Below are 27,393 nucleotides of genomic sequence, written 5' to 3'. Positions count from 1 at the left end.
TTGAATAGTGTCCACTCGGATATTCCTCACAGGTCCAGAAAAAATTTTGATAAAGCAATGCGGGCCATCTGGAGCAGTGTGTGAAACAAAGGAATTCAGCCGAGAGGGCGGGACCACATCTCACTCAAGGCCTGCCCACAGGGAAATGACGTCACCGACATGCGTGAAAAAACTCACGCATGCGCACGAGGGTTCAAGCATGATTGGTGTAATCGCATGTCATTCAAATCCATATAGTTTTTAAAAAAAATAAAAAGGTAGGATACTTTTCTGATAGACCTCGTACTTAGGGCATGATTTACTTCTTCAGGTCTCAATTCTCAAATAGGATCAAATATCTGACCTAGCAGTTAAGTTTTTGGCATTTAACACTAATTTTGGTTAAGTTTCTCATTGCAGCACTACTCTATAGTCAAGTGGATTAGCAGCAATTGCACACTTAACATTACTGAGTGGCTAAAAGTACCATTTCTTGGGTCTATCATGTAATCTGTGCCCTCGAAAATGTTTGTGTAAAATGTGAAATTGCAAGCCTATGAATATCAATAAAATGTGCAATGTAATGAAATCTGTTGCTATATATGCTGTCATTTTGTTTAAAATTTTCTAATATTTTAAACTTGTAATCCATGTTATTTAATTCATGTTAATTCATGTTATTTAATCTTTTACATTTTTTATACTGGACAACACTTTGCAGTTTTTGTCTTCAAACTGCTTTCTAAATAAAAAAAAAATCGTATAGATTACAGAAAGTCTGGGCTTATTTCTCAGGAAGCATGTCTTAAAGTGGATATGACACTTAAAGACAACATAGTGTTATTACCAGTGGTGGGCACACTTCCGATAATCTGATAACAGATAATTATCGAAGATAATGTTTTCATTATCAGATTATCTTTTTAGATGAATTTAAAAACCATCATCGGACTAATTATCTTCCGATGAATTACCGTCCGATAACTTTTAGACCAATAACGTACTAAACTAAGCTGAAGAGTGAAAAACATTTTTAAAACTGTTAAAGCTGTTAAGACCTACCTGTTAAAAGTTTCCTAATAGACATGTTGTTCTACTCTCTGCAAACAGAAACCACTCTATCGTCTGTAAGCAAAGGAGAACTGGTGACCAAAAAAAAAAGTCATTTCCTTTAACACCATACTAATATAATCACAATGTCACCAAGTCATCCAGAGGCATACATGTTTAACTTATGGTTCAAATTTTAACCACTCATTTTAGACAAGTTATTTAAAATTATTGTCATGTCTGAAGTTTATAAAGTGAAAATATCAGATATATGTTTTCGTTTTAAAGTAATGTGCTAATTTTTAAGGTTTTGTGAGCACATGCTGTGCCAGGCAGCAATGCATTATGGGTAGCATAAGGTAATCTCAGACGTTCAGGACAGGACAAATGCATTGCAGACACTCTGTTCAGGGTCCACAGATAACAGCATTAAACTCTAGTGCCTCAAAACTCTTGTGAATATATTCTCTGGGTTTATAGACGTTAGTGTTTTTGCGTTTGTTAAATTCCATGCATCTTAAATGTAGCAGACACGGATTATCTGGAATTTTGTTTGACATTTTTTTCAAGGCCGCTACTGCCATATACTGGCCAGGAGTGTTCATGGCTGTATTAAACGTCTGGGTACATGGCTGCTCTCAAAGTGTTGGTATTGTTCATTGTCCAGGCGCTTTTTGTGTGCATATATTTGTTAACTTTGTATTCTAAAACTACGGTTAGAAGTAATTCCGACTCCTTATCGGTCCACACGAACGAGGTTGGTGCCATGTTTTTAGTTTTTGTGGAAGTGACGACAAGAGAATAAGGCTCCTGATTGGATAGAATTTTAATCAGTACCGCCACCCAAAGGTTTGGCAGACTAATTACAACACATTTATACGGTTCGATGTGGATGGATTTTTTTTTTTAAACGACGTAGTGTGGATGAAGTTTTTTCCCCAAACTGAAAGGGTAAGATATTCGGTTTTACAAATACCCGACAACGTGTGTACATGGCCTTATGTCTGTGAAAGGCACTATATAAATAAATTTACTTACTTACTTACTAATATTGAGTGCACGTTTTACAACATCATAAAAGTTTTAAAACATGCAATTGCGATGACACTTCCAGGGCTCCGTAAAAATGCCTGTTTTTACAAATAAAAATGGAATATTTTACAAAAGCACATTTATCTTTAAACCAACACACGACACATTAACGTGTTGAACGTGTTGGTTTACATAATGGATTACTGAACCGATCACTGTTTAGCACTTTTACCCAGAATGCTTTGCGGTCTGTGTTTGTTACAAAACCTCAGAATTAGTGCCTTATTCAACATTAAAAGATATATGTTATATTTTAACTTTGTACAAATGACAGAATTGACATTAATGGAGTTATTCTATCAGTATTTTTAAAAAACCATAAGTTAGTATGACTTTATTTTTCAAGACCTCCGTCTGACCTGATAGGGAGCTGGCCTTATGGCTGCTCTTGGTGTGCCTCTGTGGTGGGAGCGCTGTTGTAAACAAGAGCTTCCAGCAGGGGCAGAATGTTGAAAGAAAAATGATTATGATTAGTAAAGAGTTGATTTCGTGGGTGCTCTCAGGATTTGTCTGTGCTGTTTCCTCCAGGGGGCAGCATGGTCAAACATTCTTGCTTATTCGTTAGATCTTTTACCGCTTTTGATGCTTTCAAAAGCGATCGTGTTAAAAATCAATTTTAGCTCTTTAGTAACTGCAAATGTCCCATAGACAACACCGGAATTTATCGGTTATCGATTATCTGTAACTTCCGATACATTTTTGGGTGGTTTATCGGTTTATCTTTATCAAAGATAACTTTTCAGTTATCTTATTATCTGTTATCGAAGTTAATTTTTTGGTTATCTGTGCCCACCACTGCTTATTACATGTAACAAAGGTTATATAATTCGGTCAACCTAAGTGTTTTGGGAAAATGGAAGCGGTTCTTCTGTTATATGCAACATTTGAACGTCCCTCCGCTGAAAAATCTGCACACCCCGTCACCAGCTTCCCGCTAAGCACCAAACCTGAAATATGTCACTGTCTGTAGACCATATCGGCTAAGCGCGCTTGGTGGCCGTTGTTTACACTTTTTTTTAGCGGCAGAAACGTTGATTAAACACAGCTCTCAGGGACTTGTTTGTCGATATGCCTGACCAGTGTGTCGCAGCATAATGCACAAACACAAGGGCGAAAGGTTTTAGCCTTTTCAAGTTTCCACAGGACGAAAATCTCCGCGAAAAGTGGGTTCAAAAAGTTTGTTGTACAAGATCAGGTCTGATGAAGGGGATGCTATGGAGGCCGACCACGTATTCTTTGTTGTGCTGTGCACATTTTGAAGATGGGTGTTTTGACGCCATCCCAGATTTGAAGGAGCAGCTTGGGATAAATGTACGTCACAAGAAGGTTTTGTTGCTGGGGGCTGTTCCAAGCATCTTTCCCCGCGGCACATCGACATCCACGGCAAAGCCTATGAAGTGTAGAAAATCTGCTACATTAGAGAAATGGCGGAGACTGGAGGTGGGTTTCTAGAATTTTGTATGTTTTCGGCGATCTTTTTCAAAACTTTCGCTGTTTATTTCCCATTCTTTTTGTTGTGAAAGTGTAGGAACACGGACCCACAACAGGGGGCGCAAATGAACGGACAATGGAGAAAGTCAAATAACAAAGCTTTACTGTTGTGAATACGCACAACAAACACAACAGATTACAATTGTGGTTATAACCAATTCCAATGGTGTCGTGTGGGCAGGCTCGACGATAGGAGACGTCTGTCCGAGTCGAACCGGAACCACCCGATTTCCTCTGCCACCGAACCCCGGGAATACTGGAGCCGCCAAGTCCCGAACTCCCAGGTGGCCACTGCCTCCGCTCGTCGGATCCGGTACTGCTGGCGAGGAACAGAAACAGTCAGATGTGGGTGCGGCTGCACCCAGCAACACGTAGGGTGGAAACACCACCTCCACCTCTAATCAACAACAACACTGTAGTGCAGGAATGCGAGTACTTATCCCAAAATACAGTCACCTGCTGTTCTTCTCTCTTTCTGTGCAAAGGCAAAAGTATTCAATAGTCAGAAGACAATTCGTTGGGCTGGATACGTTACCTCCTTGGTAGAGCGATATCTCGGCAATGAGGTGGAGATGCCGTCCAGCTGATATACCCCTCTGCTGATGGATGTCAGCTGTCTCGGTTGATAGGTGACAGCTGTCACCTTGGCTGCTCCTGTGAGGCGGCAGCGCCCTCTGGTGCCTGGAGCCCGCACTCCAGGCAGGGCGCCCTCTGGTGGTGGTGGGCCAGCAGTACCTCCTCTTCAGCGGCCCACACAACACTTTTGTGAAAATAACGTAACTAAACATGGATGAATGCAATGCCTGGCACTCGAAAACGGCAAAAACTCGAAGGTAATGATGGTGGTCCACAAGTAGTAGCTACACTATCGCGGGTCCAGAAAAATAACAGTAAACAAGGCGGTAAACAGACGCTAGAATCGAAATGGTATAATTATAGTGTTATAAACAGCAGCAACAAAAATAAAAGCCTCCCTTACCATTCTGTATTCTGCAGCCTTTCAAAATCCATCGGAATTGGCACGTCTCTTGCCTCTGCGTTGGCTCCGCCATAAGCACTGTCGGCATTATTTTTGCTGTCAGAATGCTCTTGATTTGAATGTTCGTCCGAAAGATACGGCTCGAATCTGTAGGGTCTAATCATTGCTGCGACATCCTCAGGATTCGAGTCAGTCTCGATTTCCTCACAGAAACAATCCACACTTGAAGAAGAGTCAGAAAAGTTCTCGATCTCGTCACTGTTCATGCTGAGGTTTATCTGTTCCTGTTGTCAATCAAACAGACAAAGATGGGACTCTACAGGCTGTGATGTCATGGCATCACATGACCGTTGATGGAACGCTGCCAGCACGCTTTCCAAGAAACACACTTTTGAGAAGCTGTACAAACTTTATTTCTCAGTGATAATGATTAAATGATTAAAACCACTTTCAACTTACTATACTTTGATATTTATATCAGTTTTACCTAATTGTTTAGGTGTCATATCCACTTTAACTAGTAACTTGATTTTTGGCTGTCAGTCCATCTTATTTTCACCAAAAGTTATCAAATGAATAGCCAATCGAGACCTTGCTGCACATTTCAGCAGTTTTTGTCACCATCTAGCGGGTGATGTGATGTCAGTGCTTCTGCTACATTCCTACTTGAAACAAATGTCAGAAAATCATGATTTTTTTTTTTTTGGTATGCAGACCTTTGACCACCCAGTGTTAATGTATGAAATTTTCAACTTGCATTTTAAGATACCAAAGTTTGCTGGAAGGGTTGTACATAAGGATGGAATTTCTCCTGACAAGCACAACTTACAGTTGTACATAAATTGTGATTAATGGAGTATCCACAGGCTACAGTTGACCTTAGCGCTAAAGGATATTCTGCTCTGCGTTCAGTCCTTCCAGCCTGGGTAATGTTTCCTTCAGCAAGCACCACGAGGCTTCTTCCCCTGACAGCATGATTTTGTCCTACACAGAGAGCAGAGAGAGGACACCTTGAAGATCCGCACTGACTAATATTAACTCAATATACTGTAAATGTCAACATCAACATAAGCAAACAACTGCACGTACAGTACAGTCTCAGCCTTTGGAGTGCACCTATCCCCCCAAAATCTGACAGCATAACGATGACTCTAGGTTATTTATACTCTTCATCTGACTGAGTTCCCCCGTTCATCTTGACAAACACACTGTCACCTTCCTTTCCTACAGTCGGAGGAGGATGAGATAAAGAATATTCCCAGAGTTGAGCATGTTTGAAAGAATTCACCCAGTCATGCTCATTAGAGGACTCCTGCCCTCTGCATTTTACTTTTAGCCACCTGCCCTAAACAGTTCTTTTCGGGCAATGAACTCCAGCTTGACACCTGCTAGTCTCTGGGTAATTAGGTGAGGGTAGTACAGAGGAGATGTTCATTTTAGAACACTGCAATGTTTCCCCTTTTACTTAGATTCAACAATGTTAAACTTTTCATAGAGTATGCTGTTTTATCTCCTTCCAGTAATAAATCCCAAAGCTCTCGCAGGAGGACCTTTACACTGGTTAGCTGTTCATTTTAGAATCATTTTTAAAATTTTGCTAGTAACCTTTAAAACACTGCACAACTTGGCACCCAATTCCAATTACACAGTAGTTAAACTAACACGAACATGGACGCTGTCTGAAATCCTGAGGTAAGCAGGATTCATCGCTCCATGGTCTGTTCTCAGCTTATTTCCTTTTTGTTTCACGTTTTGTTCTTTTCGCCACTGTTTTAGTTTCTCATTTTCACAAATCTTTCTAATGTAGGGACGACTGTTGCATATTAGAGTCAGCTATAAACTCAATGAGACATGCATCAGACAACTGTTTTCAGTTAGTCTATGTAAACTGACTGCATCTGTCCCCATCAAACACACCATAAATAAATACTGTCACATAACCCTTAAAACTAAATGTGGGCACACATTTACAGTCAGAACAGCTCAGCTTCAGAACTTCTTACCAAATAGCATAAATGTAAAACACCAGTAGCTAAAGTTTACTTTAAAAACATATTGATATCTTCTAGGTCTCATGGGCTAGTACTTTTATTTTACCAATTACTTATTTGTAGCTTTATTTATTGTTATTATTATATTATTATTATTATGCTGTTTTATTTGCACTTTTAATCACAGCTCTGTTTTATTATTTGTGATTATCTTTTATTATTTGTGATCATGCTGTAAGGCAAGTTGCAAAATTTGTTTAGAAATATGCCACACAAATAAAATGTATTATTAAAATATAGCAGGTGGGGGGGAGGGGTGTGTGTCATGACCAGGTTAAGGATTCACTGACCATCATCAATTTTATTTAAATTTGTGGTTGGACATTTACATGCACTCATCATGTGTATGAATATAATGGTAATTTTGAACTTTTAATAAGGTCTCTGAACTGTTGTTTTGCCAGGCTGGAATGACTGTATTGCATATATCATGAATGACTTTAATTAAAAGAATTGTGTGCACAAGTTTGAATTTATTTTGGATGATCTCAAATCCACACAGGGTCAAAAGTATACATACAAAATATATACATACATTCACTTGAGTAAATCTTTTAATAAGTGGTGCTGAATGTCACAATTTGGGCCTGATTGGGGCTTTGATTCTATTTTTGCCTCTTTCTTTTCATCGCCATCTGCCCCAGCTGTGATTTATTAGCTGTTTTATTTTCATTATGTGTTTATTCTCTGTTCTGTTTTGCTTTGCCACTTTGGTTCTTTGTTACTTTTCATACTTTAGCCATTGTTCAATTCCATTCTAGTTTTGTTCAGCCGATTTGTGTTTTCATTGCTCATCTCATTTGTGTTATCAGTTATGCAGAAGTATCAGGTTTTGTTTTCTGTTAATTATTAGTCTTTGTTTGTTTTGTCATCTGGTTATCTCTTACTGTATTCTTCAGTTATAAGTCAGTTCCAGCTTAGTTTTGTCTTAGTATTTATTTTCCTATTTTTCTCTGATCAGTTATGTAGTTTATCTTGTACAACCCCAATTCCAATGAAGTTGGGATGTTGTGTAAAATTTAAATAAAAACAGAATACAATGATTTGCAAATCCTCTTCAAACTATATTCAACTGAATACACCACAAAGACAATATATTTAATGTTCAAACTGATAGACTTTTTTGTTTTTGTGCAAATATTTGCTCATTTTGAAATGGATGCCTGCAACACATTTCAAAAAAGTTGGCACAGGGGCAATAAAAGACTGGGAAAGTTGATGAATGCTCAAAGAACACCTAATTGGAAACTGGCGAGTATCATGATTGGGTATAAAAGGAGCATCCCCAAAAGGCTCAGCGGTTAACAAGCAAAGATGACGTGAGGATCACCCCTTTCTGAACAACTGCATGAAAAAAAAGTCCAACAGTGTAAGAACAATGTTTCTCAATGTTCAAATGCAAGGAATTTATGGATTCCATCATCTACAGTCCATAATATAATCAGAAGATTCAGAGAATCTGGAGAACTTTCTACACATAAGCGGCAATGCCCGTGACCTTCTATCCCTCAGGCAGCACTGCATTAAAAACCGACATCATTGTGTAAAGGATCTTACTGCGTGGGCTCAGGAACACTTCAGAAAACCATTGTCAGTTAACACTAGGGATGGGTATTAATAAGATTTTATCGATATCGATGCCATTATCGATTCTGCTTATCGATCCGATTCCTTATCGATTCCCTTATCGATACCTCGTGAATTTTGTACTAAAAGTAGGCTTTACAGGTTTTCTATGTATTTCCTTGAGTCTTAAAGTAAATAAATATGAAATTAGTCACTGTATCCTTGATCTCTGGACATAAATAAAAATAAACAAAACTGTGTTTCGCTTTGAAGTTATTAATTCAGACTGGATTCTATCGTTCTATCTTGACTTGTCAGAGAGCCGCGCAACGTTTGGAGCTGTGTGAACAGAACGGAGGACGATTCTCGTTTCTTTCTCGCAACGAGACAGGAGTCCCAGTTAGTAACTTTAATCCGCATAAAAGTGAATCACAACTCATATTCAGGAATGAAAGTGGTGAAAAACAAAAAAAGCTGAAACCCAAAATTACCCCCAACACCACCTGCACGAAAATTCTAGAAGCTCTGAAATGCAATCTGGGACTATAAACTGGAGTGAGTGCAGCATCCATTTAGGTGAGAAGAAAAAAAAAATACAACTTTCCTTATTCAGATTCATTCCAGTAGTATTCTGCTCTTACAAGGACGCAGCAGTTTTCTAGTTTAGCCGATAGTTCTGGAGGAAATCACTGAAGAAATTAACAAACTGAAAATATGGTTTGACCGAAACAAACTGTCATTAAACTTAAATAAGACAGGGATGAAATGGAGGTGTAAGAGTCACTAGGTTTTCACAGGAAACATATATTTCTGTATGTATTTATTTATGTATTTATTTATGTTCATTGTTAGTTGCTATTATATATTTTCTGTTGTGTTTCTATTCAGGTTCTTTTTGTCTCTTTCTCTAAAACTGTATATAATAATCATTAGATTATTAATATATAAGCAAAAATAAATTTAAGGAATATTACAATTTGAAAACAAATGCACCCGAACGTGATGATGGCTACAATTGCTAAATGCTAACTTTTAACATTGAAAATGCCATAGACATGCTAACGCGTTAGCATCGCTCCCGTTTTTAAGTTATAAAATACATCTATCAACTGTTTCAGAAGACCATAACAGGTCGGTTTAACATAGAAAAGGTAAATAATACTCACAGACGTATGCTCTTTAGGGTTTTAGCGGGGGAAAATTAAGCGAAAGAAAGAAATAAACGAAGCAATCGATCGAAGCATTGCTTCAATCTGCGAATCACTGCTTCGATTGGTTCAAGGTTCAAAGCAAAGCCAGGCTGCAGAAAAGTTGATTAAGGACCTGCTGCAGGGTCTGTAATCAATGTAGAGAAATGACCATTTTCCTGACAAACACCCGCCAAAACAACGGCCACTCTGAAGGACCGATAACAGAATCGTTAAGCACAAAGCTTATTGATTTCGGTGGATCGAATCATTTCTTAACGATACCCGAAAGGAACCGGTTCTCGATACCCATCCCTAGTTAACACAGTTCATCGCTACATCTACAAGTGCAAGTTAAAACTCTACCATGCAAACTGAAAGCCATACATCAACAACATCCAGAAATGCCGCCGCCTTCTCTGAGCTCATTTGAAATGGACAGACGCAAAGTGGAAAAGTGTGCTGTGGTCTGATGAGTCCACATTTCAAATTGTTTTGAAATCATGGATGTTGTGTCCTCCGGATAAAAGAGGAAAAAGACCATCCAGGTTGTTACCAGTGCAAAGTTAAAAAGCCAGCATCTGTGATGGTATGGGTGTGTGTTAGTACCCATGGCATGGGCAACTTACACATCTGTGATGGGACCATAAATGCTGAAAGGTACATCCAGGTTTTGGAGCAACACATACTGCCATCCAAGCAACGTCTTTTTCAGGGACATCCCTGCTTATGTCAGCAAGTGCAATGCTGTGAATATAAGTGCAACGCTGTGAATATTTCTGGATGTACTGTATATATGCTCAGCATCTGGGACAGCACCTCCCACCCCCTGCATGCCACACTGGCATCCTGTCAGAGCACTTTCAGCCAGCTTTCCTACCTGTGGAAATCAGGCTGTATAATTCCTCCCCCCCTCGGCAGAATGAGTACATAATGAACAAAGTTATTCAGTTACTCAGAGTTATGTGCAATACTGTCTAACATCTTGTGCAAATGTCTTAAAAAAATTAACATTTACTGATAACTGTCACTGTGTTGGTACTCTGGCAAAATAGCTTCCTTTGGGATAAATAAAGTTGATCTTGTGCTCGAACATGGTGTTCGTGATGAACAAACTAGCACAGAGGTCCAACAACTGAACACCACTCAGGTTCAGATCGGGAAGGCCGTGCTTCCCGATCACCCCCCTCCAGGTCTCACTGTCGCCGCCCACGTGGGCGTTGAAATCCCCCAGGAGAACAATGGAGTCCCCAGTCGGAGCGCTATCTAGTACTCCTCCCAGGAACTCCAGGAAGGTCGGGTACTCTGCACTGCTGCTCGGCCCGTAGGCCGAGACAATGGTGAGAGACCTGTCCCCAACCCGAAGGCGTAGGGACACGACCCTCTCGTTCACCGGAGTGAACTCCAACACATGGCGACTGAGCTGGGGAGCAATAAGCAATGCGACTCCAGCTCTCCGCCTCTCCCCGTGGGCAACGCCAGAAAAATGAAGCATCCAGCCCCTCTCCAGAAGTTGGGTACCTGCTCCAGTCGTTCTGCCATTTCCTTGCAAAGAAAAAACAACGAGACTACACCCATCCTCACACAAAGGCTGCTTACAAGCAAATGACGCAATTGACAGGCGTGAAAAAATTCACGCATGTGCATGAAGGTTCAAGCTTGGCTCATGCAAGCACACGTGATTCAAATCCATCAGGTTTTTGAAAAAATAAAAAGGTCAGATACTTTTCTAACAGACCTCGTATGTTTATTTTTACATTTAAAACAACAGATTACAATAAAAAAAAAACTTTTCAAGCTTTAGCATCATTGTTTAGTCCTGTGAGGCTTCCCCATGCTTTTCACATGATGCATAGAGGAAAAACCACCCAAAATATCCCTGGATGAAGACCGTCACTTGGGGAAAGTTCCTTAAAGACTGCAAAAGGAAAATGAGTTGTAACAAGTTGCTGCACCATGAGGATGAAATTGTGTTGACCAAGAACTTGCATTTGTGTTCAAAACATTTCAGTTAAATGTGGATGGAACTGCTGCTGGTGAACTAAAATATTTCTTCTGGAATGGATTAGGAGGAGTGAAATGTAAATCAACGCTATTCGCTAGTTCGGAGCACACACCAGAGACACCCGTGCAGGCAAAAGCAGAGCCGGTCCCTGCCAGACCCGTGGAACCAATTCTTGGTCGTAAGGTTCTCATTTTACTACCCATAGTGTTGAGTCCTATTCCTGAAATTGTAGTGCTCCTCCATGATGACAGACTTTGAGCCATCACATGTGAAAGTAACAGTAAACAACACACACACACACACACACACACACACACACACACACACACACACACACACACACACACACACACACACACACACACACACACACAAAACTAAAGCTCATTAGCACAGCTACAGTCGGGAAAATAAGTATTTGACCCCGTCAGTTTTTCAGGTTTTCCCACCTACAAAGAATGGAGAGGTCTGTAATTTGTATCATAGGTACACTTCAACTGTGAGACAGAATCTAAAAAAATCCAGAAAATCACACTGTACGTATGATTTTTAAATGATTTATTTGCATTTTATTGCATGAAATAAGTATTTGACCCCCTAGAAAAACAGAGCTTAACAACTTGTACAGAAACATTTGTCTGCCATTACAGAGGTCAGACGTTTCCTGTAGTTCTTGACCAAGTTTTCACAAACTGCAGCAGGGATTTTGGTCCACTCCTCCATACAGATCTCCTCCAAATCTTTTAGGTTTGGAGTTTCAGCTCCCTCCAAAGATTTTCTCTTGAGTTCAGGTCTGGAGACTGGCCAGGCCACTCCAGGACCTTGAAATGCTTCTTACGGAGCCCCCCCTTAGTTGCCCTGGCTGTGTGTTTGGGGTCATTGTCATGCTGGAAGACCCAGCCATGACCCATCTTCAATGCTCTTAGTGAGGGAAGGAGGTGGTTTGCCAAAATCTCACAATACATGACCCCATCCATCCTCCCTTCAATACGGTGCAGTCGTCCTGTCCCCTTTACAGAAGAGCACCCCCAGAGTATGATGTTTCCACCCCCATGCTTCATTGTTGGGATGGTTTTCTTGGGGTTGTTCTCATCCTCTAAACATGGTAAGTGGAGTTGATTCCAAAAAGCTCTATTTTGGTCTCATCTGACCCCATGACCTTCTCCCATGCCTCCTCTGGATCATCCAGATGGTCACTGGTGAACTTCAAACGGGCCTGGACATGTGCTGGCTTGAGCAGGGAGACCTTGCTGCCCTGCAGGATTTTAAACCATGACAGCATCATGTGTTACTAATGTAATCTTTGTGACTGTGGTCCCAGCTCTCTTCAGGTCATTGACCAGGTCCTCCTGTGTAGTTCTGAGCCTTATCAGAATCATCCTTACCCCACAAAGTGAGATCTTGCATGGAATCCCAGACCGAGGGAGATTGACAGTCATCTTGTGTTTCTTCCACTTTCTAATAAATAATCATAACAGTTGTTGTCTTCTACCAAGCTGTTTGCCTGTTGTCCTGTAGTCCATCCCAGCCTTGTGCAGGTCTACAGTGTTGTCCCTGGTGTCCTTAGACAGCTCTTTGGTCTTGGTGGACAGGTTGGAGTGTGATTGATTGAGTGTGTGGACAGGTGTCTTTTATACAGGTAACAAGTTCAAACAGGTGCAATTAATACAGGAAAAGAGTGCAGAATAAGAGGGCTTCTTAAAGAAAAATTAACAGGTCTGCGAGAGCCAGAATTCTTGCTGGTTGGTAGGGGGTCAAATACTTATTTTATGCAATAAAATGCAAATTAATTATTTAAAAATCATACAATGTGATTTTCTGGAAAAAAAAATTTAAATTCTGTCTCTCACAGTTGATGTGTACCTACGATAAAAATTACAGACCTCTCCATTCTTTGTAGGTGGGAAAACCTGCAAAACTGACAGGGGATCAAATATTTATTTTCCCCACTATAAGTGAAAATTGTCACCGTTGTAATACTACAGGAAGTGCTTTTGTTGGCTAAAAAAAAACCTGGATGTTGACAACATAATGCATATAGAACCAGAATAAAAAAACAGAACAAAACCCTGACCAGGTCTGAAACAGAGTTTCATTAATGCTACAAAAATAACCTGCATGAATATCAGATCATATGAATGCACTCAACCCATAAAAATATGGTTTATTAAAAAAAGAAAATTCAGCAGAAAAACACCATTACTTAGCTTGTTTGGCTCACTTCTTTTTTACCTCTCTCTCTAATACACACACAACCTGGAACATTAATTTTAAACACTGGCCATTATTTGTGCTGTTCACATACAGCAGACGTCTGTAAACATAGCCGGCATTACACATGTCCAAATTATTTTTCAACAAACAAATAAGCAGTAATCACAGGTAATCTAATTTGCGTGGCTTTCTTACTTTGTCTGCAGAGTCACATTGCTGGCAGTGACAGGTAAAATGGTACTGGTCCTCCAGCTGTCTTTGCCGATCTTCAGTCAATGCTGACGTCTCTATGTAACTTATAGTTAGCTGGAAGAAAAGAACAAATTAGTTTGGGCATCATTTTACTGTACATACTAGACCATACCTGTCCTTGTAAAAATTGTATTTAACTTAATTACAATTAAAATTATAAATGTAAATAGTATGAAAAACGGATATGAAAAAGACTTTCTGATCTTTTCTCAGTCTCACAGGGGTCAGTTCATTTTTAACTGCAAGTTATGTTTCCTGATTGATGCACTGCTGCAGGAAAAATGACAAATTCAATCTTTCATTCAGTGTACACACACACACACGCTCGCCAGCCACTTTATTACACTCAACAAAAATATAAACGCAACACTTTTGGTTTTGCTCCCATTTTGTATGAGATGAACTCAAAGATCTAAAACTTTTTCCACATACACAATATCACCATTTCCCTCAAATATTGTACACAAACCAGTCTAAATCTGTGATAGTGAGCACTTCTCCTTTGCTGAGATAATCCATCCCACCTCACAGGTGTGCCATATCAAGATGCTGATTAGACACCATGATTAGTGCACAGGTGTGCCTTAGACTGCCCACAATAAAAGGCCACTCTGAAAGGTGCAGTTTTGTTTTATTGGGGGGGATACCAGTCAGTATCTGGTGTGACCACCATTTCCCAAAATTACCTGAACCCAGTCAGACTGAGAAAAGGCAGGAAAACATTTCAGATTCCGTTACATTCTTTGTAAAACGTTTGCCAATGATGTAATGACGTATGCTATATATATATATATATATATATATATATATATATATATATATATATATATATATATATATATATATATACGAGGTCTCTTAGATAATAAACCGACCCTTTTATTTTTTTTTTTAACTATATGGATTTGAATGACATGCGATTACACCAGTCATGCTTGAACCCTCGTGCGCATGCGTGAGTTTTTTCACGCGTGTCGGTGACGTCATTTCCCTGTGGGCAGGCCTTGAGTGAGATGTGGTCCCGCCCTCTCGGCTGAATTCCTTTGTTTCACACGCTGCTCCAGACGGTGCGCGTTGCTTTATCAAAATTTTTTCTGGACCTGTGAGGAATATCCGAGTGGACACTATTCGAGAAATTAAGATGGTTTTCTGTGAAAAGTTTAACGGCTGATGAGAGATTATGGGGTGTTTCTGTCGGTGTAAGGACTTCCCACGGAGCGGGACGTCCTGCAGCGCTTCCAGGCGCTGTCGTCGGCCTGTTTCGAGCTTAAAACATCCTAATTTAAGGCTTAATTCACCCAGGACATCGTGAGAGAACAGAGAAGATTCAGAAGAGACCGGCATGAGGAATTTATGCGGACATTCCACTGTTTAAGGACATTTTTTTAATGAAAGACGTACGCGCAAATTCGCCGAGTCGTTTCTGTGACGACTCGGCAAATCTGTGTGCGCCGCGACAGGAAAAACACCTCCGTGTTGAAAACCATTTGTAGAATTCAGGCGGCTTTTAATGGCTTTCAACAAGTGAGTAACTGAGAAATTGTTTAACAGCTTGGGCATGTTCCAACTTGCCCGTTAAGATTTCCAACGGAGGTGTTTTTCCTGCCGCGACCCCCCGCGGTCGGGTCCAGCCCGACATGCGACTCTGCCCGCACGTTCTTTCATTACAAAATGACCGTTAACAATGGAATGTCCGAATAAACTCCTCATGCCGACTTCTTCTGAAAGTTCTCTGTTCTCTGACGACTTACTGCGTCAACAGAGCCTGAAATGTGGAAGTTTTCAACTTGAAACGGCGAGACGCTGCCGCCTCGAAGCGCAGATCGCCGTCAGGCGCCGTGGACCGTCCTTAAAGCGACACTACCAGACCAAAATCTCTCATCAGCCGTTAAAATTTTTACCGAAAACCAGCTGAATTTATTGAATGGTGTCCACTCAGTTGTGCCTTACAGTTTTGAAAAAATTTTTATCAAACAAAGCAACAGTCTCTGAGCCATTCCTAAACAATGAAAAAAATCGACGAGCGGGTGGACGACTCCTCACTCAAAGACTGCCCACAGGCGAATGACGTAACCGACAGGCGTGAAAAAACTCTTGCATGCCCACGAGGGTTCAAGCATGTCTGATGTAATCACACGTGATTCAAATCCATATGGTTTTTGAAAAAATAATAAGGTCGGATACTTTTCTAATAGACCTCGTATATATATATATATATATATATACACACACACACACACACACATACATATATAGCCTCAAAATGACACATACACAGAATCCTTTACATGCCATTCAGTGCAAGAGATGAAACATTAAGAATGTAAGTGACTGGTTATGAAGTGAAGCACCTACAATTATGAAACTGTTCGGAAAACAAACTGTTTAAAAACTCATGTTTCAGGCTTGTATTACCCGCTGTGGCTCAAGTAAAACGACACTGGCAGCCATGGTTACATTTGGTCCAGCGTGGTTACACATGGCACTGGTAACCATAGTTACACTAATATAATGTTCAAAAGCATAAATTATTTAGATGTTTTTAGATGACTTTCACCTGACTTCACCAGTTATGTGGCATTCTGAGGAAATGTCCTTACATAGACATGGTAAAGGTTATGACTGGTCTCTAAGGAAACGGTGTAAGTCACAACAATGTCCTCTGAAGGAACAAATGCAAATGTGTTTGCTTCTTTATCCAGATGGCAAGGATGCATCTCATTACATACTTAATAGGAGTGATGGCACAAGGAAAATTACACTGTAAATAACTGCCATTATGCTTGTGTTGCAATAATATTTCATTCTTCTATAAATTTCTTATAGTTAGGTCCATAACTAGGATCCTCTTGCTTGCCTCTACTGGTGGTTGGCTCTCACTGCGGTATTGTATCACTTCCTGTTCCGGAGCACAGCAGTGTTTTTCTGTATCTGTTAGCTGTTTAATCTGCGCAGTTAGATTGATCTAGTTATCTAGATTACGATTTGTTTCCCAGTGTAATCTTTACGTGCCTTAACTAAAGCACTCCTTCTGCTGAATCACCTCTAAATTATTTACACATTATTCACTTTGCGTGTTTTTAGGAATCCGCTAGCTTAGCGTAGCTACTAGCTCTTAGCCGATTTAGCATGGCGGCTTCTCCTGTCTCTCCCGCACTTCTCTGCTCTGGGTGTGAAATGTTTAGTTATTCCTCTGCCTCCTTTAGCAGTAACGGTACTTGTAATAAGTGTAGCTTATTCGTAGCTTTGGAGGCCAGGCTGGGCGAATTGGAGACTCGGCTCCGCACTGTGGAAAATTCTACAGCTAGCCAGGCCCCTGTAGTCGGTGCGGACCAAGGTAGCTTAGCCGCCGTTAGTTCCCCCCTGGCAGATCCCGAGCAGCCGGGAAAGCAGGCCGACTGGGTGACTGTGAGGAGGAAGCGTAGCCCTAAACAGAAGCCCCGTGTACACCGCCAACCCGTTCACATTTCTAACCGTTTTTCCCCACTCGACGACACACCCACTGAGGATCAAACTCTGGTTATTGGCGACTCTGTTTTGAGAAATGTGAAGTTAGCGACACCAGCAACCATAGTCAATTGTCTTCCGGGGGCCAGAGCAGGCGACATTGAAGGAAATTTGAAACTGCTGGCTAAGGCTAAGCGTAAATTTGGTAAGATTGTAATTCACGTCGGCAGTAATGACACCCGGTTACGCCAATCGGAGGTCACTAAAATTAACATTAAATCGGTGTGTAACTTTGCAAAAACAATGTCGGACTCTGTAGTTTTCTCTGGGCCCCTCCCCAATCGGACCGGGAGTGACATGTTTAGCCGCATGTTCTCCTTGAATTGCTGGCTGTCTGAGTGGTGTCCAAAAAATGAGGTGGGCTTCATAGATAATTGGCAAAGCTTCTGGGGAAAACCTGGTCTTGTTAGGAGAGACGGCATCCATCCCACTTTGGATGGAGCAGCTCTCATTTCTAGAAATCTGGCCAATTTTCTTAAATCCTCCAAACCGTGACTATCCAGGGTTGGGACCAGGAAGCAGAGTTGTAGTCTTACACACCTCTCTGCAGCTTCTCTCCCCCTGCCATCCCCTCATTACCCCATCCCCGTAGAGACGGTGCCTGCTCCCAGACCACCAATAACCAGCAAAAATCTATTTAAGCATAAAAATTCTAAAAGAAAAAATAATATAGCACCTTCAACTGCACCACAGACTAAAACAGTTAAATGTGGTCTATTAAACATTAGGTCTCTCTCTTCTAAGTCCCTGTTGGTAAATTATATAATAATTGATCAACATATTGATTTATTCTGCCTAACAGAAACCTGGTTACAGCAGGATGAATATGTTAGTTTAAATGAGTCAACACCCCCGAGTCACACTAACTGTCAGAATGCTCGTAGCACGGGCCGGGTCGGAGGATTAGCAGCAATCTTCCATTCCAGCTTATTAATTAATCAAAAACCCAGACAGAGCTTTAATTCATTTGAAAGCTTGTCTCTTAGTCTTGTCCATCCAAATTGGAAGTCCCAAAAACCAGTTTTATTTGTTATTATCTATCGTCCACCTGGTCGTTACTGTGAGTTTCTCTGTGAATTTTCAGACCTTTTGTCTGACTTAGTGCTTAGCTCAGATAAGATAATTATAGTGGGCGATTTTAACATCCACACAGATGCTGAGAATGACAGCCTCAACACTGCATTTAATCTATTATTAGACTCTATTGGCTTTGCTCAAAAAGTAAATGAGTCCACCCACCACTTTAATCATATCTTAGATCTTGTTCTGACTTATGGTATGGAAATAGAAGACTTAACAGTATTCCCTGAAAACTCCCTTCTGTCTGATCATTTCTTAATAACATTTACATTTACTCTGATGGACTACCCAGCAGTGGGGAATAAGTTTCATTACACTAGAAGTCTTTCAGAAAGCGCTGTAACTAGGTTTAAGGATATGATTCCTTCTTTATGTTCTCTAATGCCATATACCAACACAGTGCAGAGTAGCTACCTAAACTCTGTAAGGGAGATAGAGTATCTCGTCAATAGTTTTACATCCTCATTGAAGACAACTTTGGATGCTGTAGCTCCTCTGAAAAAGAGAGCTTTAAATCAGAAGTGTCTGACTCCGTGGTATAACTCACAAACTCGTAGCTTAAAGCAGATAACCCGTAAGTTGGAGAGGAAATGGCGTCTCACTAATTTAGAAGATCTTCACTTAGCCTGGAAAAAGAGTCTGTTGCTCTATAAAAAAGCCCTCCGTAAAGCTAGGACATCTTTCTACTCATCACTAATTGAAGAAAATAAGAACAACCCCAGGTTTCTTTTCAGCACTGTAGCCAGGCTGACAAAGAGTCAGAGCTCTATTGAGCTGAGTATTCCATTAACTTTAACTAGTAATGACTTCATGACTTTCTTTGCTAACAAAATTTTAACTATTAGAGAAAAAATTACTCATAACCATCCCAAAGACGTATCGTTATCTTTGGCTGCTTTCAGTGATGCCGGTATTTGGTTAGACTCTTTCTCTCCGATTGTTCTGTCTCAGTTATTTTCATTAGTTACTCCATCCAAACCATCATGTTTATTAGACCCCATTCCTACCAGGCTGCTCAAGGAAGCCCTACCATTATTTAATGCTTCGATCTTAAATATGATCAATCTATCTTTGTTAGTTGGCTATGTACCACAGGCTTTTAAGGTGGCAGTAATTAAACCATTACTTAAAAAGCCATCACTTGACCCAGCTATCTTAGCTAATTATAGGCCAATCTCCAACCTTCCTTTTCTCTCAAAAATTCTTGAAAGGGTAGTTGTAAAACAGCTAACTGATCATCTGCAGAGGAATGGTCTATTTGAAGAGTTTCAGTCAGGTTTTAGAATTCATCATAGTACAGAAACAGCATTAGTGAAGGTTACAAATGATCTTCTTATGGCCTCGGACAGTGGACTCATCTCTGTGCTTGTTCTGTTAGACCTCAGTGCTGCTTTTGATACTGCTGACCATAAAATTTTATTACAGAGATTAGAGCATGCCATAGGTATTAAAGGCACTGCGCTGCGGTGGTTTGAATCATATTTGTCTAATAGATTACAATTTGTTCATGTAAATGGGGAATCTTCTTCACAGACTAAAGTTAATTATGGAGTTCCACAAGGTTCTGTGCTAGGACCAATTTTATTCACTTTATACATGCTTCCCTTAGGCAGTATTATTAGACGGTATTGCTTAAATTTTCATTGTTACGCAGATGATACCCAGCTTTATCTATCCATGAAGCCAGAGGACACACACCAATTAGCTAAACTGCAGGATTGTCTTACAGACATAAAGATATGGATGACCTCTAATTTCCTGCTTTTAAACTCAGATAAAACTGAAGTTATTGTACTTGGCCCCACAAATCTTAGAAACATGGTGTCTAACCAGATCCTTACTCTGGATGGCATTACCCTGACCTCTAGTAATACTGTGAGAAATCTTGGAGTCATTTTTGATCAGGATATGTCATTCAAAGCGCATATTAAACAAATATGTAGGACTGCTTTTTTGCATTTACGCAATATCTCTAAAATCAGAAAGGTCTTGTCTCAGAGTGATGCTGAAAAACTAATTCATGCATTTATTTCCTCTAGGCTGGACTATTGTAATTCATTATTATCAGGTTGTCCTAAAAGTTCCCTAAAAAGCCTTCAGTTAATTCAAAATGCTGCAGCTAGAGTACTGACAGGGACTAGAAGGAGAGAGCATATCTCACCCATATTGGCCTCTCTTCATTGGCTTCCTGTTAATTCTAGAATAGAATTTAAAATTCTTCTTCTTACTTATAAGGTTTTGAATAATCAGGTCCCATCTTATCTTAGGGACCTCGTAGTACCATATCACCCCAATAGAGCGCTTCGCTCTCAGACTGCAGGCTTACTTGTAGTTCCTAGGGTTTGTAAGAGTAGAATGGGAGGCAGAGCCTTCAGCTTTCAGGCTCCTCTCCTGTGGAACCAGCTCCCAATTCAGATCAGGGAGACAGACACCCTCTCTACTTTTAAGATTAGGCTTAAAACTTTCCTTTTTGCTAAAGCTTATAGTTAGGGCTGGATCAGGTGACCCTGAACCATCCCTTAGTTATGCTGCTATAGACGTAGACTGCTGGGGGGTTCCCATGATGCAATGTTTCTTTCTCTTTTTGCTCTGTATGCACCACTCTGCATTTAATCATTAGTGATCGATCTCTGCTCCCCTCCACAGCATGTCTTTTTCCTGGTTCTCTCCCTCAGCCCCAACCAGTCCCAGCAGAAGACTGCCCCTCCCTGAGCCTGGTTCTGCTGGAGGTTTCTTCCTGTTAAAAGGGAGTTTTTCCTTCCCACTGTAGCCAAGTGCTTGCTCACAGGGGGTCGTTTTGACCCTTGGGGTTTTACATAATTATTGTATGGCCTTGCCTTACAATATAAAGCGCCTTGGGGCAACTGTTTGTTGTGATTTGGCGCTATATAAAAAAATTGATTGATTGATTGATAAGTAGTTGAACAGTGACAGTTTTTGCATTTGTTTTTTACTCTGTACACCACAATAACGGAATGGAACAAAAGCAAACTAGCCTTGTTGTATAGATTGTCCACTTTAATTCAAGCCATTTAATAAAAATATCACATTAAACATTTAGGAATTACAGACTTTTGTATACAGTCTCTCCATTTTCACAGCCCATAAGTAACTGGACAATCAAAACACAAGGTTTATTTTTAATGCAATCATCACTTTTCTTTAAACAAGTCAGGGGGTGGATACATGAACAATTCAAAGTCATTGAATGGGCCTCATTGACTGTGACTGGAGAAACTGTACATAGTCATCACAGGTAACAGCTTCATGGCGGAGGGGGAACAGAAAAGGATTGCCATAAAGGGAAACAGATCGAATCTAGGCTGGAGTCTCTCATAGGGCTCCTGGAAAACTGTAAGTGAAATGTTACAGTACTTCTTTTAAAATCCATCTCTCTGCCACTGCAGCATGAAGCTGTACAACTGGTGATGTAACAGACAAACATTACACTACATGCACAGTTTCTCCAACCACAACCACAGAAGCCCATATCTCCTTCAGAGTCTTCTGCATGCCTGGGTGGCTTTCTTTGCTAATCATCTTCTTGCACTATCACTGCCTAGTCCAGACAGATTTACCATACACTATCATACAGTCTGGATTTCATAATAACTGATCTAAATTAAGGCCAAGACACAATAATTGGCTTTAAAATGTTCATGTATCCGTCATCTGACTTGTCTGAAGAAAACGAACTGTAAAAGTGATGATTTGTATTTTTGTTATACCCTTCAATTAAAGCTGACAATGTATAATACTGCAAGCACATCTTGATTGTTTCTTTTTTTTTTCACTGCAGTGGTGCACAGAAGCACAACTGCAGAAAATAATTCTGAACCTGACTGCATGTTTAGAAGAACGTTTTTAATAACAGTCACAACCTTCAGCATTTTTCTTTTATAATGAAGTGCAGAGAAAAGTGGGGATGATGTCGCCACTATGTTAATGTGCTGCTCAAATTCAGATTCCTACGTATCAGTAAAAAAACAAAAATAAAAAATGTCTTTGGGTTTTGGTCCTCAGGTGATAACAATAAAGTTAATAGATGGTTTAATCATTACCGTTCACAGAGATGATTGACATAAAAAGGCAATCTGGTGTAGAAAAACTTTCTGCTTTATACTTCATATCATCAAGCTGCTGTGTGGATGTTTTTTTTAGGGGGTGCGGTGGGGGGAGCTTATACCTCCTCTTCTGCAGCGATATCCTGAACAGCCCTCAGCTGGAGTTTTGTTCCCTCAAACACCATCACACAGTTTGGCCTACAGTCATGGTTTAAGAGAGATAAACTGAGAGACAGAGTAAGAGATGATGAGGGAGACGGGCCCAGAGGTGAGAGGGAGAAGTGGGGGAGGAAGAACAGAACCAACAATATCAGGAGAAGAAAACAAAGAATGAATGGCAATGAATGGAGAACTACAGTCACCATGACAGCAACTGAGACACACTTTAACTCGCACTGTTGTGAAATATTGGAAGTAACAAATATTATCAAACTGACAAATGTCCAACAGGGACCAGTATGAGCTGAAATGGCAATTTCATTTGACATCAGGCCCGTTTCCACCACAAAAACCTGTGGGCTATTTTAAGGGTCCAACACCTCTGTGTGTGTCTGTAGATCAGTGACTGGCCCTGAAAGGTTGTTTTGGGGGGGGGGGGGGGGGGGAGAAAATGCATCTCTGCTGCAGGGTATGTACTTCTGACAGACGCTGGTACTTCTGAGAGATGCTGGTGCTTGCTGTCACTGCACACTTAGCTGCATGAAGGGTCTTCACAATGGAGACACAATGACTGAAAAGACCAATTACAGGCCATTCCTGTGAATGTTTGTAACATCTGGTGAGTAGGTTGAGTTTGTGTGGTGAAAATAGGACTATTTCGCCAGGTCAGGTCTAGTCAGGGAACAGGTGCTGGTGACACCACTATATGGAACTGGAAGGAAACAAAAAACATGCTGAATGACACACAATAGGAAGAGTAACATCCTCCTACCATCTGATTTACAATGAACCCCCTATCCTTATCCTGGATGCGGTTTGGAGCTTAAATACCAGTTGGAAATGTGACTTATTCTTATGTCCTGGAAAAGTGATCAGTGCTCTGCTGGGATTCCTGATACTTCTTCCCAACGACCCCCGATGATGTGAGACAGGTCATTTTAACTAAACATTCTACACTATATTAGAATTAAACTGTTTTATTACTACTTTGCACAAAATCACTGCAGAGCTTGAGCATTTGATCTGTTTTCTTGTATGTATTAATACACTACATACACACTATACACTAACTTTTTCTGTGCATGTTGCTTTAAGTAGAAAGCAGCTGTTGACTTCAGCAGGTCCCTCATAGAGCCAGAAAAATACATTTATGTTACATACGCCATACGAGAAGAAGTCTAAAATAAGCTGTCTCAAGCTTTGCTTATTGCAGCAGAATTACAGAATTATTGGACTTTGAGGATGTTATGTGAAAACACAACTATCTGCAACTGTCAAAAATAGCTAACTGATTTTACACAATACAATTTCAATTTATTTTCATTTATATAGCGCCAAATCACAACAAAGTTGCCTCAAGGCGCTTCACACAAGTAAGGTCTAATCTTACCAACCCCTAGAGCAAGCACACAGGTGACAGTGGTAAGGAAAAACTCCCTCTAATGATTTGAGGAATAAACCTCAAGCAGACCAGACTCAAAGGGGTGACCCTCTGCTTGGGCCATGCTACTGACACAAGAGACAATACAGGAAATTATACAGGAAATTTTGCGAGATTTTGGGAGTCCATGCTGGCGCACAAAACGGGAGGCCTGTAAAAGACAAAATCACCCACTCCCATCTCTGGATGGAGCAGCACCTTAACCTTCTGGGGTCTGAGGGCATTTTTTGGACAGTTCACTTGCCTGGCATAAATGTTTTATTATTGCTGTTAACAGCTCTCCCTGCATCCCACAATCAAGTTTTATGTCTTTTTTTTCAGGACAACCTGTGCTTTCAGAATATATATGTTTTTGTTGTGTTTTATAAGTGTAATAAAGGTTTACAAACAAAAATAAGAAAGAAAAAGTAAAGCGGCAAATAACTTTCCACACACATTTATTCAAAACACACAGCAAACTATAATAAACAACTGTTTTGACACTTTATAAAGGTAACTTGAGGTCTTGTGTGAAAGACTGTACAACAAAAAGGTTCAAACAATAAACACAAATGCATATTTTGAACAATATATAAAAAATGGTCTATGCGTTTTTTTTGTCTTCATCTCAAAGCAATTTCTGTCTGCCATTACACAAAGGTTACAACACAAACTTCTACTTCTACTCTGTTTTGGACTGTTCTGTGCTGCTCATAAAGCAGCTTACACGTGAGTTGTCATTAGAGGCTCTCCGTCTGTTTTCACTGATTGCTGTGCATAATGGCGCAGGGCGCACTGAGTATGTACTAATAGTATGTACTCATTGGAGCACTCAGGGGGCTATTCAAATGGGCCAACTAGTAACATATCACTCCTGAAAACGATCTTTGGCTTTTCACATGAGGTAAATCTGCCCTACGACTGGATTTTGTAAAATCATGTGATGGTCAACCACTTCCGATTGGACACTCACATTGCGCACGTCATCACACAGCTTCTATGAGGAGTACAAAGATGGCCGATGGCTGGCTCGAACGTCCGCGGAGTTACCTTTTCAGCAAAAAAAAAGTATGTTTCTATCTCATATCATTAAAAAGTTATTTATAATTTAGTAAAGCTTGGTCTTAGCTGTCATATACGACGGCGTCGGCCCCAGAGGGTTAAACAGAGAAGAAAAAACAGAATAAGGCGGCAGAAAGACAACAAATACAGTGTAATTTAGCAAAAAGAAAAACAGAAGAATTAATAAGGTAATACCATACTATGCCAGTATGCTAGCCAAACCAAAGGGAAAATAAGTGCTTCTTAAGTCTGGACTTGAAAGTCTCCACAGAATCTGACTGTTTTATTGAGGCAGGGAGATCATTCCACAAAGCAGGTGCACGATAAGATAAAGCTCTGTGACCTGCAGACCTTTTATTCACCCTAGGGACACAAAGTAGTCCTGCACCCTGAGAGCGCAGAGCCCGCGCCGGTACGTAGTGTTTACGTAGGTCAGCTAAGCAGGGAGGGGCCAGTCCATGAATAATTTTATAGGTTAGTGACAGAACCTTAAAATCTGATATCACAGGGACAGGAAGCCAGTGAAGAGACACCAAAATGGGTGTAATGTGGTCAAACTTTCTGCTTCCTGTCAAAATTCTGGCAGCAGCATTTTGAACCAATTGAAGATCCTTAATGCTGGACCGCAGTAAACCAGAAAACAGAAGACTGCAGTAGTCCAATCTAGAAGAAGCATTAATCAGGGTCTCAGCATCAGCTATAGACAGATTGGGACGAATCTTCGCTATATTTCGCAGGTGGAAGAAAGCAGTCCTCGTAATATCTCTAATGTGGAGGTCAAAGAACAACGCGTGATACAGTGTGATATATGATACACAAGCCTAGACTAAGCGTTAGCTGGTCAAATTGATGCAGATGTCTCACTGGCCCAAGAACAATCATTTCAGTCTTGTCAGTTTCACTGATGCAAGAAAATCTTCTAAGGATTTTATGTGGATGAGATTACCAGCAGTTATCAGCATGTATAACTGAGTATCATCAGCATAGCAGTGAAAGGTAAACCCAAAATGCCGTAATATGTGCCCAAGGGGTGCTATATAAAGGGAGAAAAGCAGGGGGCCAAAGACAGATCCTTGCGGAACCCCAAATTTCATGCCAATAAGGTTAGAGGTAGTGTTACTGTACAAAACACAGTGAGAATGACTGGTCAGGTATGATGTCAACCATGCAAGGGCATTCCTAGTAATCCCAAAATGATTCTCCAGCCTATCGAGTAGCATATGGTGAACCACAGTATCAAATGCAGCACTAAGATCTAACAGGACCAGAACCATAGTGGTGTCCGAATCAATTGCAAGCAGAAGATCATTCACCACTTTAGTGAGAGCTGTCTCTGTGGAATGATATTTTCTAAAAGCGGACTACAGTGGCTCAAAAAAATTATTCTCAGTAAGGTGGTCCACAGGCTGCAGAATTTTAGAGGAAAATGATAGATTTGATATTGGCCTATAGTTTTTCAATACACAAGGGTCAAGATTAGATTTCTTAAGTAATGGTCCTAATGTTACCCTCCCTGTAGAACTCTATGTTCGCAGACAAGCTGAAGGCCGTGCGGCATCAGTAAGCCATGCCGGCCCCAAAATGAAGGCCAAAATTAAACCTATAAAAATACTAATTCAACTTTTCCAGCACACATTCATATCAACTCCTTTTTTCACTGGCTTTCTTTCACATACAGGCTCTCACATCACACCATTATGGATGTGCAAGCATGTGTGCTAATCACAACAAGAATATCAGTCTCCACAGCCTCATTTTATTATCTTTAATGCAGACTACCATAAACATATGCAGCTTAAAAAAATGTTTGATATGCACTTCAATCGTAAATAAAACTCCTCAGGCACCCCCCCCAAGATGTGAAAATTATGTGCTTCTTTGTCACGTATGTGATCAATAAAGTGAAGCCCTCCCTGACCACCTTGTAATAAATGATTACACGGTGGCTTAGTGGTTGGCACTGTTGCCTCACAAAAAGAAGGTTGTGGGATCGCTTCCTGCCCTTTCTGTGTGGAGTTTGCATGTTCTCCCCGTGTCTGCGTGGTATTCCTCCGGGTGTGTCGGTTTCCTCCCTCTCAAAACATACTTATTTAGGATCTGTTCATTTCTCTGCCCCTAACCAAGGCAGCGCTGCCACATCTGGATTTGGTCCCCGGGCACCAGATTGTGGCTGCCCACTGCTTGCTGGATTGTGTCTAACTGTAATGAAGATGGGTTAAATGCAGAGGACCAATT

General features: G+C 40.5%; 1 protein-coding gene across 2 annotated transcripts in view; it reads right to left on the bottom strand.

The window, feature by feature from the left end:
* Positions 1 to 27,393, bottom strand: part of smyd3 (SET and MYND domain containing 3) — a 316,927-nt gene that overhangs the window by 33,829 nt on the left and 255,705 nt on the right. For both annotated transcript variants that reach the window (XM_034187931.1, XM_034187939.1), the window contains exons 7-9: positions 22,640 to 22,742; positions 13,810 to 13,920; positions 5,488 to 5,575 (exon numbers count right to left, since the gene is read on the bottom strand). In XM_034187931.1, coding sequence (XP_034043822.1) covers positions 5,488 to 5,575; positions 13,810 to 13,920; positions 22,640 to 22,742 — 302 coding nt within the window. The remainder of the gene's footprint in view (positions 1 to 5,487; positions 5,576 to 13,809; positions 13,921 to 22,639; positions 22,743 to 27,393) is intronic.

This window comes from Thalassophryne amazonica, chromosome 2 (assembly GCF_902500255.1).
Source record: "Thalassophryne amazonica chromosome 2, fThaAma1.1, whole genome shotgun sequence".
NCBI classification, from domain to species: Eukaryota; Metazoa; Chordata; class Actinopteri; order Batrachoidiformes; family Batrachoididae; genus Thalassophryne; species Thalassophryne amazonica.
The sequence above is the reverse complement of the archived record's forward strand: the minus strand, read 5'-3'. Positions and strand labels throughout refer to the sequence as shown.